Genomic DNA, 16818 nt, shown 5'->3' with positions numbered 1-16818 from the left:
ACATGTTTGCAATTTCCCGAAACAAGGCATTGTTCTTGTTGCTTTGAAATGCTAAGACACTGTTAATAATCTTTAATAATCTAATATCGCAAGGCCTGAGAATTATTGTGTCTGATTCTGCATCGCAAGATTGAGGGAAAAGGTATATTCTTACTTGTTAAATATCACTAGCTTTCCTCATTCGGACAGGTTCACAACTTTGATGTCTACTGTTGCATAGCAAAGTCTGTATGATGTCAAATAGGGTCGTTTAATTTCATTAGCTCAGCTAATTCGTACATGTTTGCAATTTCCCAAAATAAGCCATTGGTCTTGTTGCTTTGAAAAGCTTGGACATTGTTGTTCAACTTTAATAATCTAAGACTGCAAGGCCTGAGAATTATTGTGTCGGAATCTGCATCGAAAGATTGAAGGAAAGAGTATCTTTGTACTTGTTAAAAATCACTAACTTTCCTCATTCGGACAGGTTCACAATTTTGATGTCTATGGTTGCATAGCAAAGTCTGTATAATGTCAAATAGGGTTGTATCACATAGACTGCGTGTCCTAATGGATAAGGGATCTGACTTCGAATTACAAGATTGAGGGTTCGAGTCCCTTCGTGGTTGTTTAATTTCATTAGCTCAGCTAATTTGAACATGTTTGCAATTTCCCGAAATAAGACATTGGTCTTGTTGCTTTGAAAGGCTAAGACATTTTATTCATCTTTAATAATCTAATATTGCAAGGCCTGAGAATTATTGTGTCTGATTCTGCATCGCAAGATTGAGGGAAAAGGTATCTTCTTACTTGTTAAATATCACTAGCTTTCCTCATTCGGACAGGTTCACAACTTTGATGTCTACTGTTGCATAGCAAAGTCTGTATGATGTCAAATAGGGTCGTTTAATTTCATTAGCTCAGCTAATTCGTACATGTTTGCAATTTCCCAAGACCTGAGAAATATTATGTCTGATTCGGCATCGCAAGATTGAAGGAAAGAGTATCCTTGTACTTGTTAAAAATCACTAGCTTTCCTCATTCAGATACATCATCATCTGCTCATCTATCACTCCAGTGTTAATTTGCTAAATTGTAAATACTTTGCTACTATGGCCTATTTATTGCCTTACCTCCATTTGCACGCACTGTATATAGACTTTCTTTTTTTTCTTCTATTGTGTTATTGACTGTACGCTTGTTTATTCCATCTGTAACTCTGTGTTGTTGTTTGTGTTGCGCTGCTTTGCTTTATCTTGGCCAGGTCGCAGTTGAATATGAAAACTTGTTCTCAACTAGCTTACCTGGTTAATTATAGGTGAAATAAAAAAAAAAAAAACATTTTTTTATTTCCCAGAAAGGGGATGTAGCTCAGTGGTAGAGTGCATGCTTCGCATGGATGAGGTCCTGGGTTCAATCCCCAGCTTCTCCATTGAAATTTTTGCAATGGCCCATCTCCTACTTTCCAGAATGTTGAAATTCTCAGCAGGAAACAGAGATGTGCTAAATAATTTGCTCTTGTAATCTGAAGAACGTGCGTTCAATCCCTGTTCGTACATTTATGGAACAGAAGTGGCATGGTTGCCAATGTAACAGGGTTATATTGGTGATTCCCCTTGCCACTTTATTGTTAAGCCAATGGGTTTTTGGTTTGAGTTTGTTATGCCTTCACCTACTCAACATGGCATCTTATTGGCTGGTTTGCGTAGCTTGCTTACGAGGGGGGATGTTCCAGTTAGAATCGTCCCAGTGAACAAGCACCAAACCAGCGGTAAGTTGTTGGTTGCAAAGCACTGTACATCAAAAGTTATTTTTACACTCTCAAGTGATGATTTAAATGTACAATTTATATCAAATTGTTTGTAAATGTTATTCGAACATCACACATAAGATGCAGCGTTTTTTTAGAATATTTGTTGTGCATTTTGTTGTAGAGAATTCCCGCCAGTATTAGCTAGCAACTTACTGTGTCTGGTGGGGGGTTCATATATTTTGTACAGTGTGTGAGTGCAGAGTTGGAGGGTGAGACGTGCATTGCATGACGTGCAATTTTGTGTCGTTCTTATCAGGTACATTGTTAAAGATATTATATTGTATATTGTAATTGTATTATTTTGGTAACTAGCCCAGTGAACAAGCACCAAACCAGCGAATAAAGCTACATGACTGGTGCTACATGTTGGAGTTCCGTGTCGATGACTGATTGTACACAACGCAAGACGAGTACTGTTACAGTGGTGCCGTGACCGTTCTTCTGGATCAGATCATCCTTCACTGGATTTCCATCTCAGAACTTCGCCGTTCTGAGATGTAGCTGGCCACGCACGCTCTCAGTGCCCCAAGGCCACAGCTCTGAGCACAGCTGGTGGAGTCCCTACAGTAATCACTGCTCAGCTTCCGGAAAACTAGTAGGCCTGCATGTAGAAGGGGAGAGTGTTGGGCCTTTTGTAGAGTCCCCATCAGTGAGAGCTGTTGATTTGGAGTCTGTATATAAAAGTGTTTGTGACGAAATGGAGACTGAGAAGAGTATCATAATGCAGAACACACAGAGACTTACCCCGTATGATGATTTATTCTATGCCAAGGTGTTAATAGGAGGAGAAGTAGAAGTGAGAGCTATGCTTGACAGTGGATCCATGGCTTGTACCTTGAGCTCTAGGGTCTTACCTGAGCTGTTGCATGCAGGAGTGTTGAAAAGTCCATCATTGAGTCCTACAGAGGTAGTCTTGGTTGGTTGTGGTGGGTTGAAGACGAGGCCTTTGGGAGTATGTGAGCTGGAGATGGAGGTGTACGGATGTAGAGTTGCTGTGCCTACACTGGTGGTGGAAGGCCAGAGTGATGACCTCATCTTGGGCAGCAATCTCCTAAAGCACTTGATTCGCCACCTGAAGACGGATGGTGATCTCTGGAAGAGGGTTTATACTCCTGTGTGTGACGGGGGTGAGGAGAGCAAGCTAATCGATATGATGGCTAATGGCTAATGTGGAGAGACAGTGAAGTACCTGACAAAGTTGGAACTGTGAGACTAAAAGGGGCTGTGACTCTAGAGCCTATGCAGGAGCACTTAGTCTGGGGCAGACTACGAAACACTCAGAATCTATCAGCTGGCAGTGCTGTTGTCATTGAGCCCAGCAGTTCAAGGTCAACACCAAGGTCAATACTGGTAGGGAGGACAGTAGCTCTATTGCGGGGGGATGGGTGGCTCCCTGTTAGAGTGATAAACCCTTCTCAGAAGACAGTGACATTGAGACGTAACGCCACTTTAGCCGATGTCTTTCCTTGCATGGCTCTAGAGGACTTTGACTGTTCGTGTGTGAATGATGATTCATCAGCAGCTTTCCAGCAGCAAGTGCAGAGAATGGCTGATATACTCACTGACTGCCAAGATGACTTGACACTGACTGACGGTTCCAGCCAACTTCACGATACTGACGGACCTGACAGTTCAAGCGATCCTGAGGTCTTACGTGACTTAGGTTTGACTGATATTGATGTCTCCTCCTGTCAAGCGTCTCCTGCTGGTAAGAAGAAACTCATCCAGCTCATAGCTGAGTACCAGTCTATTTTTTCCAGGCACAAGTTGGATTGTGGAAAAGCTTCCGGATGTCTTCACCGCATTCAACTGAGTGATGAGAAACCCTTTCGGATGCCCTACCGACGCCTTTCACCAAATAATTATGAGAAGGTCAAACAAGCATTGAATGAGATGGAAGAACGTGATATCATAAGGAAGTCAAGTAGTGAGTTCGCCTCTCCCCTTGTCCTTGTATGGAAGAAGTCTGGAGACCTGAGACTCTGTACTGATTTTCGTTTGCTCAATGCTCGCACCATCAAAGACGCCCACCCACTCCCTCACCAGGCTGACGCGCTGGCTGCGTTAGGTGGAAATGCCTTTTTCTCGACAATGGACCTCACCTCTGGCTACTACAATGTGGAAGTGCATGAGGATGACCGGAGATTCACAGCTTTTACGTCGCCATTTGGATTGTACGAATACAATCGAATGCCACAGGGGTTATGTAATAGTCCGGCAACCTTTATGAGGATGATGCTAAACATCTTTGGGGATCAGAACTTTCTTAGCCTGCTGTGTTACCTTGACGATGTCTTGGTCTATGCGCCCACTGAAGATCTGGCTATACAGTGCCTGGAAATGGTTTTTGAGCGTCTCAAGGCTCACAACCTGAAGTTGGCGCCAAAAAAATGTAACTTTCTGCAGAGGTCTGTGAAGTTTCTGGGGCATATCATTAGTGCGGATGGTGTAGCTACAGACCCTGAGAAGGTGAGGGCCATTACAGGAGTAACAGAAGCTGATCTGATGAAAGATGGCACTGACATTCCATCTCAGAAGAAATTGAGGTCATTCCTTGGGATGGTGGTGTATTATCAACAGTTCATTGAAGATTGCTTGACCATTGCAAAGCCTCTCTTTGGATTGACTACTGGACACAAGGCTCCACGCTGGAAAAAGAAGCGAAGCTCACCTGTCAGGAAGTTGACGGCTGCCGACTGGACAACAGAATGCAGACAGGCCTTATTCCAGCTAAAGCAAGCCTTACTGGACCAGGTTTTGTTGGCCCACCCCAACTTCGAAAAACCATTTCTACTCTCGGTGGATGCATCCAGCAATGGCTTAGGTGCTGTGCTATCTCAGGTGCAGGAACCGGGAACTACAGCGAGACCTATAGCCTTCGCGAGCAAGTCCCTCAGTTATGCACAGTCAAGGTATCCTGCGCACAGGCTCGAGTTCTTTGCCATGAAATGGGCTATCTGTGACAAGTTCCACCACTGGCTACGGGGAAAGCAGTTCACGGTATGGACGGATAATAATCCCTTGACATACATTCTGACCAAAGCAAAGCTTGATGCTTGTGAACAGAGATGGGTCGCCAAGCTGGCACCGTACGAGTTTGACATCAAGTACATCCCTGGAAAAATAAATGTTGTTGCAGATGCTTTGAGCAGAGAGCCCTTCGTACGACCCAGTGCACTCCATCGCCTGACAAGGGTACCGTACGAGACCTTACTAGCTGAAGCCGACGCTGTGCGCCCAGACAGAGTGCAAGATGTGTTTCGCTGGTCCAGCCACCCCTTTGACAAAGCCTCTGACTCCAACAAAGTGGTCATTAGCTGTCAGGCTACTGTTGACCCCCCATCTGGTGCTTTATCAAGACATGAAGTTGCAGCTGTTCTTCATTCACACAGGTGCTGGGTGGGGGAAGTGGGCTCACATGCACTGCTGTTGCCACAGCTCCCACAGGCTGTTATGCCATCAGAGCAGACCGATGTCAATGTTCTGCCACACGACCTACTGATGAGTAAGCAGCGTGATGACAACGTGATCAGCAAAGTCATCTTCTTTGTGGAGAGGGGGAGAAGACCATCCCGGAGAGAGCGTGCCCATGAGAGTGTTGAGGTTTTGTGTCTTCTCAGAAGTTGGGACAAGTTGACCATGAAGATGGGTGTACTGTATCGTGTTTCGAAGAATGTGGTTACAAAGAGGAAAATGTATCTGTATGTGGTTCCAGCCTCCATGAAAGCAATGGTGTTGAAGGGTGTCCATGATGAAGCGGGCCACCAGGGCCAACAGAGAACAGTCTACCTGACAAGACAGAGGTTATTCTGGCATGGCCTGGAGAGGGAGGTAAAAGCTTATGTGAAGTGCTGCAGGAGATGCGTGGTGAGCAAGACTCCTGATCCGGAAGCAAGAGCTCCTCTTGAGAGCATAATAACAACTGAGCCTCTTGAACTAGTGTGCATAGACTTCTGGTCTGCAGAAGATTCTTCAAACAAATCCTTGGATGTGCTCGTTGTTACTGACCACTTTACCAAATTGGCTCATGCCTTCTTGTGTCCGAACCAGTCTGCTAAGTCAGTAGCTCATCAGTTGTGGAACAACTATTTCTGTGTCTATGGGATGCCTCGACGTATACACTCAGACCAGGGAGCCAACTTTGAGAGCGCTTTAATAGACGAACTGTTGAGTGTTGCAGGCGTTCAGAAGTCTCACACCACGCCGTACCATCCGATGGGGAACGGGTCCTGCGAAAGGATGAATAGGACTTTGGGAAATATGATCCGGGCCCTGCCAACGAGAGCAAAGCACAGATGGCCTCAGGCGCTGAAGTCCCTTACGTTTGCATACAATTGTACAATCCACGAGACCACAGGCTTTGCCCCTTTCCTGCTAATGTTTGGGAGGACGCCAAGACTGCCTGTTGACATAGTCTTTGGCTCTGTCATAGAGAACCCAGAAGTTGTCGACTATGACCAGTTTGTTCAGTCTTTGAGGAGAGATCTGAAAGAAGCCATGAATGCAGCACAGGCATCTGCAGCGAAGCAGTTGAAGAGGCATGCTGACCTTTATGACAGAAGAGTCAGAGGAGCACCAGTGGAGATTGGGGATCGAGTATTGCTGGCTAACAAGGGGGAGCGGGGAAAGCGGAAGCTCGCTGACCGTTGGGAGGATACTGTCTACCTTGTCACTGGATTGAATGCTGACAGTCACACTTTTAAGATTCAGAACAGCTCCACTGGACGGGAGAAGACGGTACATTGCAACCTGATAATGCCAGTCAACTTTCTTCCTCTTCCCCATGCTGCTGTTGAGGATGGAACAGACATGTCTGGATTAACAGAGTCTGAGGACATGAATGACAGCCTTGTGGTCTCAGCTGCCATGGACACTGCAGTGGATGATGGTGCTGAGTACAGAACCAGAGTGTGGGTGTCAGAGTTGTCTTCTGAAGGAACAGGTGACACAAGCTTGGAGGGTGATGTGCGATCCTTGGATGCTCAGGATATTCCACCTTTGGATTCCGTGGATGATATACTGCAGCTGGAAGGTCTGCCTCGATCAGAGAGTCTTCAAGAATCTGACCGAGACTGTAACAGTGTAGTGAGTGAGCTAATTGACCAGTCTGCTTACGATATCTGTACTGACCTACCAAACGCGGACCATTCCTTACCTGATCAGTTACGTACTGACTGTGTTGACGGACACACTATTGCAACAGTACACAACACTGTTACCCCTTATACAGTTGAAGGTAGTCGGGGTCATATTAGGTCAAGGGCAGGAAGGCTATTTAAACCAGTGTCAAGACTGATTGAGATTATGAATCAGCAGAAAGTTAGCTCTTGAAGGTTAAATATGTGAATAGAGGGGCAATGGTATTGACATCTTTTATTTGTTTTGCTTTTACATCATTGTGACCATGATTAGAGGTTGCAGGATGGTAATGTGACGGATATGATAAAGTCTCTTATGGTGGTTTATTTTATTACTTGGATGTTTTAAAGTCACAGAGTGTACTTAACATGTGACAGGCATGTTTACCTATGAGGGCTAAGGGGTTTGATCAACCGCTTTTCACTCTAATTCTCAAGGAGAATAGTCTAATGACTGGAATATTTAGTGACTGATTTAAAGCAGGGTCTGCATCCTTGATATACACAGCTTTACCTTTTAGTTTTCTCTATTAGGTAGTTTATATTTATATATTTTTTTCTTCTCTGGATTATTCTGTACATATGTTGAGTGTCTCTGTATCTGGTATATTTGCACAGTGCCGTTTTGTATTTTTTGTTATTTTTCTTGGCAAGTGGAATTCAGTAGGGGGGAGTGTAACAGGGTTATATTGGTGATTCCCCTTGCCACTTTATTGTTAAGCCAATGGGTTTTTGGTTTGAGTTTGTTTTGCCTTCACCTACTCAACATGGCATCTTATTGGCTGGTTTGCGAAGCTTGCTTACGAGGGGGGATGTTCCAGTTAGAATCGTCCCAGTGAACAAGCACCAAACCAGCGGTAAGTTGTTGGTTGCAAAGCACTGTACATCAAAAGTTATTTTTACACTCTCAAGTGATGATTTAAATGTACAATTTATATCAAATTGTTTGTAAATGTTATTCGAACATCACACATAAGATGCAGCGTTTTTTTAGAATATTTGTTGTGCATTTTGTTGTAGAGAATTCCTGCCAGTATTAGCTAGCAACTTACTGTGTCTGGTGGGGGGTTCATATATTTTGTACAGTGCGTGAGTGCAGAGTTGGAGGGTGAGACGTGCATTGCATGACGTGCAATTTTGTGTCGTTCTTATCAGGTACATTGTTAAAGATATTATATTGTATATTGTAATTGTATTATTTTGGTAACTAGCCCAGTGAACAAGCACCAAACCAGCGAATAAAGCTACATGACTGGTGCTACATGTTGGAGTTCCGTGTCGATGACTGATTGTACACAACGCAAGACGAGTACTGTTACAGTGGTGCCGTGACCGTTCTTCTGGATCAGATCATCCTTCACTGGATTTCCATCTCAGAACTTCGCCGTTCTGAGATGTAGCTGGCCACGCACGCTCTCAGTGCCCCAAGGCCACAGCTCTGAGCACAGCTGGTGGAGTCCCTACAGTAATCACTGCTCAGCTTCCGGAAAACTAGTAGGCCTGCATGTAGAAGGGGAGAGTGTTGGGCCTTTTGTAGAGTCCCCATCAGTGAGAGCTGTTGATTTGGAGTCTGTATATAAAAGTGTTTGTGACGAAATGGAGACTGAGAAGAGTATCATAATGCAGAACACACAGAGACTTACCCCGTATGATGATTTATTCTATGCCAAGGTGTTAATAGGAGGAGAAGTAGAAGTGAGAGCTATGCTTGACAGTGGATCCATGGCTTGTACCTTGAGCTCTAGGGTCTTACCTGAGCTGTTGCATGCAGGAGTGTTGAAAAGTCCATCATTGAGTCCTACAGAGGTAGTCTTGGTTGGTTGTGGTGGGTTGAAGACGAGGCCTTTGGGAGTATGTGAGCTGGAGATGGAGGTGTACGGATGTAGAGTTGCTGTGCCTACACTGGTGGTGGAAGGCCAGAGTGATGACCTCATCTTGGGCAGCAATCTCCTAAAGCACTTGATTCGCCACCTGAAGACGGATGGTGATCTCTGGAAGAGGGTTTATACTCCTGTGTGTGACGGGGCTGAGGAGAGCAAGCTAATCGATATGATGGCTAATGGCTAATGTGGAGAGACAGTGAAGTACCTGACAAAGTTGGAACTGTGAGACTAAAAGGGGCTGTGACTCTAGAGCCTATGCAGGAGCACTTAGTCTGGGGCAGACTACGAAACACTCAGAATCTATCAGCTGGCAGTGCTGTTGTCATTGAGCCCAGCAGTTCAAGGTCAACACCAAGGTCAATACTGGTAGGGAGGACAGTAGCTCTATTGCGGGGGGATGGGTGGCTCCCTGTTAGAGTGATAAACCCTTCTCAGAAGACAGTGACATTGAGACGTAACGCCACTTTAGCCGATGTCTTTCCTTGCATGGCTCTAGAGGACTTTGACTGTTCGTGTGTGAATGATGATTCATCAGCAGCTTTCCAGCAGCAAGTGCAGAGAATGGCTGATATACTCACTGACTGCCAAGATGACTTGACACTGACTGACGGTTCCAGCCAACTTCACGATACTGACGGACCTGACAGTTCAAGCGATCCTGAGGTCTTACGTGACTTAGGTTTGACTGATATTGATGTCTCCTCCTGTCAAGCGTCTCCTGCTGGTAAGAAGAAACTCATCCAGCTCATAGCTGAGTACCAGTCTATTTTTTCCAGGCACAAGTTGGATTGTGGAAAAGCTTCCGGATGTCTTCACCGCATTCAACTGAGTGATGAGAAACCCTTTCGGATGCCCTACCGACGCCTTTCACCAAATAATTATGAGAAGGTCAAACAAGCATTGAATGAGATGGAAGAACGTGATATCATAAGGAAGTCAAGTAGTGAGTTCGCCTCTCCCCTTGTCCTTGTATGGAAGAAGTCTGGAGACCTGAGACTCTGTACTGATTTTCGTTTGCTCAATGCTCGCACCATCAAAGACGCCCACCCACTCCCTCACCAGGCTGACGCGCTGGCTGCGTTAGGTGGAAATGCCTTTTTCTCGACAATGGACCTCACCTCTGGCTACTACAATGTGGAAGTGCATGAGGATGACCGGAGATTCACAGCTTTTACGTCGCCATTTGGATTGTACGAATACAATCGAATGCCACAGGGGTTATGTAATAGTCCGGCAACCTTTATGAGGATGATGCTAAACATCTTTGGGGATCAGAACTTTCTTAGCCTGCTGTGTTACCTTGACGATGTCTTGGTCTATGCGCCCACTGAAGATCTGGCTATACAGTGCCTGGAAATGGTTTTTGAGCGTCTCAAGGCTCACAACCTGAAGTTGGCGCCAAAAAAATGTAACTTTCTGCAGAGGTCTGTGAAGTTTCTGGGGCATATCATTAGTGCGGATGGTGTAGCTACAGACCCTGAGAAGGTGAGGGCCATTACAGGAGTAACAGAAGCTGATCTGATGAAAGATGGCACTGACATTCCATCTCAGAAGAAATTGAGGTCATTCCTTGGGATGGTGGTGTATTATCAACAGTTCATTGAAGATTGCTTGACCATTGCAAAGCCTCTCTTTGGATTGACTACTGGACACAAGGCTCCACGCTGGAAAAAGAAGCGAAGCTCACCTGTCAGGAAGTTGACGGCTGCCGACTGGACAACAGAATGCAGACAGGCCTTATTCCAGCTAAAGCAAGCCTTACTGGACCAGGTTTTGTTGGCCCACCCCAACTTCGAAAAACCATTTCTACTCTCGGTGGATGCATCCAGCAATGGCTTAGGTGCTGTGCTATCTCAGGTGCAGGAACCGGGAACTACAGCGAGACCTATAGCCTTCGCGAGCAAGTCCCTCAGTTATGCACAGTCAAGGTATCCTGCGCACAGGCTCGAGTTCTTTGCCATGAAATGGGCTATCTGTGACAAGTTCCACCACTGGCTACGGGGAAAGCAGTTCACGGTATGGACGGATAATAATCCCTTGACATACATTCTGACCAAAGCAAAGCTTGATGCTTGTGAACAGAGATGGGTCGCCAAGCTGGCACCGTACGAGTTTGACATCAAGTACATCCCTGGAAAAATAAATGTTGTTGCAGATGCTTTGAGCAGAGAGCCCTTCGTACGACCCAGTGCACTCCATCGCCTGACAAGGGTACCGTACGAGACCTTACTAGCTGAAGCCGACGCTGTGCGCCCAGACAGAGTGCAAGATGTGTTTCGCTGGTCCAGCCACCCCTTTGACAAAGCCTCTGACTCCAACGAAGTGGTCATTAGCTGTCAGGCTACTGTTGACCCCCCATCTGGTGCTTTATCAAGACATGAAGTTGCAGCTGTTCTTCATTCACACAGGTGCTGGGTGGGGGAAGTGGGCTCACATGCACTGCTGTTGCCACAGCTCCCACAGGCTGTTATGCCATCAGAGCAGACCGATGTCAATGTTCTGCCACACGACCTACTGATGAGTAAGCAGCGTGATGACAACGTGATCAGCAAAGTCATCTTCTTTGTGGAGAGGGGGAGAAGACCATCCCGGAGAGAGCGTGCCCATGAGAGTGTTGAGGTTTTGTGTCTTCTCAGAAGTTGGGACAAGTTGACCATGAAGATGGGTGTACTGTATCGTGTTTCGAAGAATGTGGTTACAAAGAGGAAAATGTATCTGTATGTGGTTCCAGCCTCCATGAAAGCAATGGTGTTGAAGGGTGTCCATGATGAAGCGGGCCACCAGGGCCAACAGAGAACAGTCTACCTGACAAGACAGAGGTTATTCTGGCATGGCCTGGAGAGGGAGGTAAAAGCTTATGTGAAGTGCTGCAGGAGATGCGTGGTGAGCAAGACTCCTGATCCGGAAGCAAGAGCTCCTCTTGAGAGCATAATAACAACTGAGCCTCTTGAACTAGTGTGCATAGACTTCTGGTCTGCAGAAGATTCTTCAAACAAATCCTTGGATGTGCTCGTTGTTACTGACCACTTTACCAAATTGGCTCATGCCTTCTTGTGTCCGAACCAGTCTGCTAAGTCAGTAGCTCATCAGTTGTGGAACAACTATTTCTGTGTCTATGGGATGCCTCGACGTATACACTCAGACCAGGGAGCCAACTTTGAGAGCGCTTTAATAGACGAACTGTTGAGTGTTGCAGGCGTTCAGAAGTCTCACACCACGCCGTACCATCCGATGGGGAACGGGTCCTGCGAAAGGATGAATAGGACTTTGGGAAATATGATCCGGGCCCTGCCAACGAGAGCAAAGCACAGATGGCCTCAGGCGCTGAAGTCCCTTACGTTTGCATACAATTGTACAATCCACGAGACCACAGGCTTTGCCCCTTTCCTGCTAATGTTTGGGAGGACGCCAAGACTGCCTGTTGACATAGTCTTTGGCTCTGTCATAGAGAACCCAGAAGTTGTCGACTATGACCAGTTTGTTCAGTCTTTGAGGAGAGATCTGAAAGAAGCCATGAATGCAGCACAGGCATCTGCAGCGAAGCAGTTGAAGAGGCATGCTGACCTTTATGACAGAAGAGTCAGAGGAGCACCAGTGGAGATTGGGGATCGAGTATTGCTGGCTAACAAGGGGGAGCGGGGAAAGCGGAAGCTCGCTGACCGTTGGGAGGATACTGTCTACCTTGTCACTGGATTGAATGCTGACAGTCACACTTTTAAGATTCAGAACAGCTCCACTGGACGGGAGAAGACGGTACATTGCAACCTGATAATGCCAGTCAACTTTCTTCCTCTTCCCCATGCTGCTGTTGAGGATGGAACAGACATGTCTGGATTAACAGAGTCTGAGGACATGAATGACAGCCTTGTGGTCTCAGCTGCCATGGACACTGCAGTGGATGATGGTGCTGAGTACAGAACCAGAGTGTGGGTGTCAGAGTTGTCTTCTGAAGGAACAGGTGACACAAGCTTGGAGGGTGATGTGCGATCCTTGGATGCTCAGGATATTCCACCTTTGGATTCCGTGGATGATATACTGCAGCTGGAAGGTCTGCCTCGATCAGAGAGTCTTCAAGAATCTGACCGAGACTGTAACAGTGTAGTGAGTGAGCTAATTGACCAGTCTGCTTACGATATCTGTACTGACCTACCAAACGCGGACCATTCCTTACCTGATCAGTTACGTACTGACTGTGTTGACGGACACACTATTGCAACAGTACACAACACTGTTACCCCTTATACAGTTGAAGGTAGTCGGGGTCATATTAGGTCAAGGGCAGGAAGGCTATTTAAACCAGTGTCAAGACTGATTGAGATTATGAATCAGCAGAAAGTTAGCTCTTGAAGGTTAAATATGTGAATAGAGGGGCAATGGTATTGACATCTTTTATTTGTTTTGCTTTTACATCATTGTGACCATGATTAGAGGTTGCAGGATGGTAATGTGACGGATATGATAAAGTCTCTTATGGTGGTTTATTTTATTACTTGGATGTTTTAAAGTCACAGAGTGTACTTAACATGTGACAGGCATGTTTACCTATGAGGGCTAAGGGGTTTGATCAACCGCTTTTCACTCTAATTCTCAAGGAGAATAGTCTAATGACTGGAATATTTAGTGACTGATTTAAAGCAGGGTCTGCATCCTTGATATACACAGCTTTACCTTTTAGTTTTCTCTATTAGGTAGTTTATATTTATATATTTTTTTCTTCTCTGGATTATTCTGTACATATGTTGAGTGTCTCTGTATCTGGTATATTTGCACAGTGCCGTTTTGTATTTTTTGTTATTTTTCTTGGCAAGTGGAATTCAGTAGGGGGGAGTGTAACAGGGTTATATTGGTGATTCCCCTTGCCACTTTATTGTTAAGCCAATGGGTTTTTGGTTTGAGTTTGTTTTGCCTTCACCTACTCAACATGGCATCTTATTGGCTGGTTTGCGAAGCTTGCTTACGAGGGGGGATGTTCCAGTTAGAATCGTCCCAGTGAACAAGCACCAAACCAGCGGTAAGTTGTTGGTTGCAAAGCACTGTACATCAAAAGTTATTTTTACACTCTCAAGTGATGATTTAAATGTACAATTTATATCAAATTGTTTGTAAATGTTATTCGAACATCACACATAAGATGCAGCGTTTTTTTAGAATATTTGTTGTGCATTTTGTTGTAGAGAATTCCTGCCAGTATTAGCTAGCAACTTACTGTGTCTGGTGGGGGGTTCATATATTTTGTACAGTGCGTGAGTGCAGAGTTGGAGGGTGAGACGTGCATTGCATGACGTGCAATTTTGTGTCGTTCTTATCAGGTACATTGTTAAAGATATTATATTGTATATTGTAATTGTATTATTTTGGTAACTAGCCCAGTGAACAAGCACCAAACCAGCGAATAAAGCTACATGACTGGTGCTACATGTTGGAGTTCCGTGTCGATGACTGATTGTACACAACGCAAGACGAGTACTGTTACAGTGGTGCCGTGACCGTTCTTCTGGATCAGATCATCCTTCACTGGATTTCCATCTCAGAACTTCGCCGTTCTGAGATGTAGCTGGCCACGCACGCTCTCAGTGCCCCAAGGCCACAGCTCTGAGCACAGCTGGTGGAGTCCCTACAGTAATCACTGCTCAGCTTCCGGAAAACTAGTAGGCCTGCATGTAGAAGGGGAGAGTGTTGGGCCTTTTGTAGAGTCCCCATCAGTGAGAGCTGTTGATTTGGAGTCTGTATATAAAAGTGTTTGTGACGAAATGGAGACTGAGAAGAGTATCATAATGCAGAACACACAGAGACTTACCCCGTATGATGATTTATTCTATGCCAAGGTGTTAATAGGAGGAGAAGTAGAAGTGAGAGCTATGCTTGACAGTGGATCCATGGCTTGTACCTTGAGCTCTAGGGTCTTACCTGAGCTGTTGCATGCAGGAGTGTTGAAAAGTCCATCATTGAGTCCTACAGAGGTAGTCTTGGTTGGTTGTGGTGGGTTGAAGACGAGGCCTTTGGGAGTATGTGAGCTGGAGATGGAGGTGTACGGATGTAGAGTTGCTGTGCCTACACTGGTGGTGGAAGGCCAGAGTGATGACCTCATCTTGGGCAGCAATCTCCTAAAGCACTTGATTCGCCACCTGAAGACGGATGGTGATCTCTGGAAGAGGGTTTATACTCCTGTGTGTGACGGGGCTGAGGAGAGCAAGCTAATCGATATGATGGCTAATGGCTAATGTGGAGAGACAGTGAAGTACCTGACAAAGTTGGAACTGTGAGACTAAAAGGGGCTGTGACTCTAGAGCCTATGCAGGAGCACTTAGTCTGGGGCAGACTACGAAACACTCAGAATCTATCAGCTGGCAGTGCTGTTGTCATTGAGCCCAGCAGTTCAAGGTCAACACCAAGGTCAATACTGGTAGGGAGGACAGTAGCTCTATTGCGGGGGGATGGGTGGCTCCCTGTTAGAGTGATAAACCCTTCTCAGAAGACAGTGACATTGAGACGTAACGCCACTTTAGCCGATGTCTTTCCTTGCATGGCTCTAGAGGACTTTGACTGTTCGTGTGTGAATGATGATTCATCAGCAGCTTTCCAGCAGCAAGTGCAGAGAATGGCTGATATACTCACTGACTGCCAAGATGACTTGACACTGACTGACGGTTCCAGCCAACTTCACGATACTGACGGACCTGACAGTTCAAGCGATCCTGAGGTCTTACGTGACTTAGGTTTGACTGATATTGATGTCTCCTCCTGTCAAGCGTCTCCTGCTGGTAAGAAGAAACTCATCCAGCTCATAGCTGAGTACCAGTCTATTTTTTCCAGGCACAAGTTGGATTGTGGAAAAGCTTCCGGATGTCTTCACCGCATTCAACTGAGTGATGAGAAACCCTTTCGGATGCCCTACCGACGCCTTTCACCAAATAATTATGAGAAGGTCAAACAAGCATTGAATGAGATGGAAGAACGTGATATCATAAGGAAGTCAAGTAGTGAGTTCGCCTCTCCCCTTGTCCTTGTATGGAAGAAGTCTGGAGACCTGAGACTCTGTACTGATTTTCGTTTGCTCAATGCTCGCACCATCAAAGACGCCCACCCACTCCCTCACCAGGCTGACGCGCTGGCTGCGTTAGGTGGAAATGCCTTTTTCTCGACAATGGACCTCACCTCTGGCTACTACAATGTGGAAGTGCATGAGGATGACCGGAGATTCACAGCTTTTACGTCGCCATTTGGATTGTACGAATACAATCGAATGCCACAGGGGTTATGTAATAGTCCGGCAACCTTTATGAGGATGATGCTAAACATCTTTGGGGATCAGAACTTTCTTAGCCTGCTGTGTTACCTTGACGATGTCTTGGTCTATGCGCCCACTGAAGATCTGGCTATACAGTGCCTGGAAATGGTTTTTGAGCGTCTCAAGGCTCACAACCTGAAGTTGGCGCCAAAAAAATGTAACTTTCTGCAGAGGTCTGTGAAGTTTCTGGGGCATATCATTAGTGCGGATGGTGTAGCTACAGACCCTGAGAAGGTGAGGGCCATTACAGGAGTAACAGAAGCTGATCTGATGAAAGATGGCACTGACATTCCATCTCAGAAGAAATTGAGGTCATTCCTTGGGATGGTGGTGTATTATCAACAGTTCATTGAAGATTGCTTGACCATTGCAAAGCCTCTCTTTGGATTGACTACTGGACACAAGGCTCCACGCTGGAAAAAGAAGCGAAGCTCACCTGTCAGGAAGTTGACGGCTGCCGACTGGACAACAGAATGCAGACAGGCCTTATTCCAGCTAAAGCAAGCCTTACTGGACCAGGTTTTGTTGGCCCACCCCAACTTCGAAAAACCATTTCTACTCTCGGTGGATGCATCCAGCAATGGCTTAGGTGCTGTGCTATCTCAGGTGCAGGAACCGGGAACTACAGCGAGACCTATAGCCTTCGCGAGCAAGTCCCTCAGTTATGCACAGTCAAGGTATCCTGCGCACAGGCTCGAGTTCTTTGCCATGAAATGG

General features: G+C 45.9%; 1 protein-coding gene and 1 non-coding gene across 2 annotated transcripts; both read left to right on the top strand.

Moving 5' to 3' along the window:
* Nucleotides 1–1339: 1339 nt before the first annotated feature.
* Nucleotides 1340–1411, top strand: trnaa-cgc (transfer RNA alanine (anticodon CGC)). Its single transcript has one exon. It is a non-coding gene; the product is annotated as a tRNA-Ala (tRNA).
* Nucleotides 1412–3262: 1851 nt separating this feature from the next.
* Nucleotides 3263–15034, top strand: LOC149970637 (uncharacterized). The gene is made up of 3 exons (XM_090226273.1): nt 3263–6914; nt 9526–12914; nt 14804–15034. Exons 1-3 carry the CDS (start codon nt 3263–3265, stop codon nt 15032–15034), a joined length of 7272 nt encoding a protein of 2423 aa, XP_090082399.1.
* The last annotated feature ends 1784 nt before the right edge of the window (nt 15035–16818 follow it).

The sequence above is a fragment of the Oncorhynchus mykiss genome, chromosome 29 (assembly GCF_057628025.1).
Source record: "Oncorhynchus mykiss isolate SJ-2025 chromosome 29, ASM5762802v1, whole genome shotgun sequence".
In the NCBI taxonomy this organism is placed as follows: Eukaryota; Metazoa; Chordata; class Actinopteri; order Salmoniformes; family Salmonidae; genus Oncorhynchus; species Oncorhynchus mykiss.
Note: the sequence above shows the minus strand (reverse complement) of the source record. Positions and strands in the feature narration are given on the sequence as shown.

Bases quoted from the DNA above. Each gene is read 5' to 3' on its own strand.
- LOC149970637 (XM_090226273.1), top strand. From the start codon at position 3,263: ATGGCTCTAGAGGACTTTGACTGTTCGTGTGTGAATGATGATTCATCA. The intron at 6,915-9,525 runs GTACTGACCTAC...CCTCCTGTCAAG, and splicing joins CCAGTCTGCTTACGATATCT to CGTCTCCTGCTGGTAAGAAG. The intron at 12,915-14,803 runs GTGAGTGAGCTA...GGTGGGTTGAAG, and splicing joins ACCGAGACTGTAACAGTGTA to ACGAGGCCTTTGGGAGTATG.